This window comes from Phaseolus vulgaris, chromosome 3 (genome assembly GCF_000499845.2).
Source record: "Phaseolus vulgaris cultivar G19833 chromosome 3, P. vulgaris v2.0, whole genome shotgun sequence".
Classification (NCBI taxonomy): domain Eukaryota; kingdom Viridiplantae; phylum Streptophyta; class Magnoliopsida; order Fabales; family Fabaceae; genus Phaseolus; species Phaseolus vulgaris.
In genome coordinates, this window is record NC_023757.2 from 14,851,338 (window position 1) to 14,854,689 (window position 3,352).

Consider the following 3,352-nt stretch of genomic DNA (forward strand, 5'->3'; position numbering starts at 1 on the left):
GAACACAAAAAAGCCACAAACACAACCCTGATAGTACATGGCCCACCACAACATACATTTAAATAAATTAATAATTATCTTTCATCATTACTTTTCTTCTTCATATTTGGGTCTTTCTTATATGCTCTTCAAAATTCAATATTTGTTGCACTCATTCCAAGAAACTCTACACTTGATTTGGTTTTTGAGGAAAAAATAAATAAATAAATGAATAAAAAATAGGTGAAAAAAAATGAAAATGAGAGTGAGTTAGCACATTTTGGCACTTAATTGTAGGGAAAACTTTTTCTTATATACCATATTTTCTAAAAGAAGTGTTCAAAGTATTATATCTGCAAGTAAAATAGTAATAATACATTTCCACATTAGTTCCTCACCAAACATCCATTGATAATCATTATTATATCACTTATGGTATCAACTACATTTTTCTATTTTCTATCTCTTACTGTTAATGAGTATTAAGTAAGTAGGTATAAGGTGTCCAAAAATAATTCATGATTCGGTATTCACTAACTGTAGGTTTTGTTTGTTAAGGCTTGGGCAAAGAAGTGGACATCATAAACCTGAACCATACTGTCCTTAAGTGACCAGAATTAAGGCACTCTTTACCTTGTCGGACACACTAGGGAAAAAATGAAGAAGCTCTAAAAACCACATTTTTTTTGCCATTTAGTAGTCCTTAAATGCAGAACCAGAAATAACAGCAGTGTCCTTAATTAACAACCCCATTTTATATAATGGTTGAGTTGAGTCTCCTTTGTCAATACGTGTTCCATTCTCTGTCTTCTCAGCTTTAGGTTTTGACCACTTGGCACGCACGCTTCAATTGCCTTTTCCACTAGGTTTCATCATCACCACGTTAGCAAATTTATTAGAAAAAAATTGTGTTATATATACATAATAGCGGAGCCCTTTTGGCTGTTCACATTTCTTCTATTTTGTTTTATCTCAATATTTCTGTTCTTGTACTAAAGTGTTGATCTGAGACTGGAAAATGAGTTATTTGGGTTTGGGTGTTAGTCCTGGTACTGTCCCAGTGTACCATGGAACAAAACTCAAAGTGTTGGATAGGAGGGTGAGGATAGCAGAGATGGTGCTAAGGGGTGTGAGCCTTGGTATAGGAGTTCTTGCAATTGTTCTTGTGGTCACTGATTCCCAAGTCAAAGAGTTTTTCTCCTTTCAGAAAAAAGCTAAATTTACAGACATGAAGGCTTTAGTGTAAGCTTTTTCATTCTTCTTCTTTTCAGTTTGAGTATGTCATGTATGTCCTGAAATTTTCTTCTCTCCTTATTCTAATATTGATTGCCTAAACTTTGCAGGTTCTTGGTAATTGCCAATGGACTAACTGTTGGGTACTCCTTAATCCAAGGATTGCGCTGTGTTGTGAGTATGGTTAGAGGAAATGTACTCCTCAGCAAACCCTTAGCTTGGCTCATTTTCTCTGGCGATCAGGTTCCTATATTTTTACTCTTCTCGCTGCCATAAATAAGTTTGTTGGTTTCAGAAAACATCACCATTTGATTTTCTCTTCTGTCAATTGTGATCTTAATCTAGACGCAAATGTTTAGTTATTGCAGCTAAAATTGATTTTACATTAGGCTGAAAAAAGTAATCTAAGTTCCACACAAAACTTACTTTTAGGATAAAAACATCCAAGCATAAAGAATTTCAATTCGACATCGATTTCAAAATCCGTTCACTCAAAGTCAATGTCATACAGTATGTTTGATTTTGCAGATTTTATGCAGTACGTTTGATTTTGCAGTGCTGTAAGGAAAATCGATTCACTTTTCCATGTTAACAAGAAGCAACTCTGTATAGCTTTAACTTTCTCATGTTTTTTAGGTGTGTTAGGTAGTTTCAGCGTGAAACCTAACATATCCATAAATGTTCCTTCAAACACAGGCTAAGTGCGTGTATATACTCTGCACGGGACCATTGCCAAAAGCCAAATTATCAATACTTTTTGGGTTCCCTTTTTTGTATCTAAATGTGGCATGGCATTTGCCCAAAGCTGAATCTAACCCATGTAGTACTAATATTTTTTTTGTTTTTAAAGAGTTCATCAAAAGTTGTTGAACTACTTGTGTTTGATGCAACAGATAGGTGAATGAAATGAAATGGGGGAACCCATATGAAACTAACTAGGCAAATCCAGCGGTGACAATTGAATGACTTGATGGATTCATCAGATCAACCTTCTATCCCAACAATTATTTCGGTTCCAAGTATTTACTCCTTACATAGATACCCGTGTCAGAATGTGAGAGTGGGGTCGGGTTGGCTTCGTTTTGTTGAAGTCGGAGCTGAACCAGTCAAATTTGTATACCTATTCATAATTACCTCGGTTGTTCCCGCGAAGCATCAGCAACTGCTGCTGCGGGACCCCATGGAAACAAAACAGTAGTACATGATCCATGCTGGTAGAGTAGAGACACTCACCAAATATCATGTTTTCACATTTAATCCCCGTTCGGATCACATATGTAGTTGTTGTGAATTAAAATTGTCTGAAATCGCCAAACACTTCTAGGACCACGCGTTATCATTATAGTAAAACTTGTGTTCTACATTTCTTCTACATTTTTTTGGGGGGACAGGCAAATAGAGCTTTCTTAAGGACAGTCTAAGGAAATCAATGTCAAAGAAACCAATTCTAGATCCTAATGAAACATTCCTTAAACTGAGTAGTTGACGAGTTTAACAAGAGTACTGCACAACAATAACTTATCTCACCAATAACATGTTTGGTTTAGCTTCAGTTTCTTCCAAATTGAAGGAAAACCAATACAGAATAATTAATTGCTTCCAGTGTTTTATGGTGTTACTGTGATCTTAGGTTTTTCAGCATCAATCCAAACATTTAAGGTTGTTATTATTTATGTTTATACAGGTGATGGCATATTTGTCAGTGGCTGCAGTGGCGGCTGCATTGCAATCTGGCATGATTGGAAGGGCAGGGCAAGCAGAACTTCAGTGGATGAAGGTGTGCAACATGTATGGCAAATTCTGCAACCGAATGGGAGAGGGGATAGGGAGTGCTTTAGTGGTTAGCCTTAGTATGGTGGTCCTGTCATGTATTTCTGCTTTTAGTCTCTTCCGTTTGTATGGCAGCAACAAAAACAAACATGCAGGTTGGTAGGTATTTTGGAAACTAACTGCCATGCTTTCTTCAACTTAACTACCTACTTCCCTTATCACTCTTTCTTTCTCAGTGTTCTTGCTCAGTACTATATAGTAGCTTTTCTTTGTTACTGATGAAGCAATATGATAGTGAATAGTGAATGATGCCAACATGTGAATTTCGTCTGTCACTGATTTAATAAACTTGTGTACTTTAGTTTTATTA

General features: G+C 36.1%; 1 protein-coding gene across 1 annotated transcript; it reads left to right on the plus strand.

Annotated features, from left to right (window-relative positions):
• Positions 1-711: 711 nt before the first annotated feature.
• Positions 712-3,352, plus strand: LOC137806768 (CASP-like protein 2B1). Its single transcript, XM_068607042.1, has 3 exons — positions 712-1,221; positions 1,323-1,455; positions 2,897-3,352. The coding sequence occupies exons 1-3, from the start codon at positions 998-1,000 to the stop codon at positions 3,143-3,145; spliced, it is 606 nt and encodes a 201-aa protein (XP_068463143.1). The 5' UTR covers positions 712-997; the 3' UTR covers positions 3,146-3,352.

Coding starts and splice junctions, on each gene's coding strand:
- LOC137806768 (XM_068607042.1), top strand. CDS start 998: ATGAGTTATTTGGGTTTGGGTGTTAGTCCTGGTACTGTCCCAGTGTAC. Junction 1,222..1,322: donor ACAGACATGAAGGCTTTAGT/GTAAGCTTTTTC, acceptor TAAACTTTGCAG/GTTCTTGGTAATTGCCAATG. Junction 1,456..2,896: donor TCATTTTCTCTGGCGATCAG/GTTCCTATATTT, acceptor ATGTTTATACAG/GTGATGGCATATTTGTCAGT.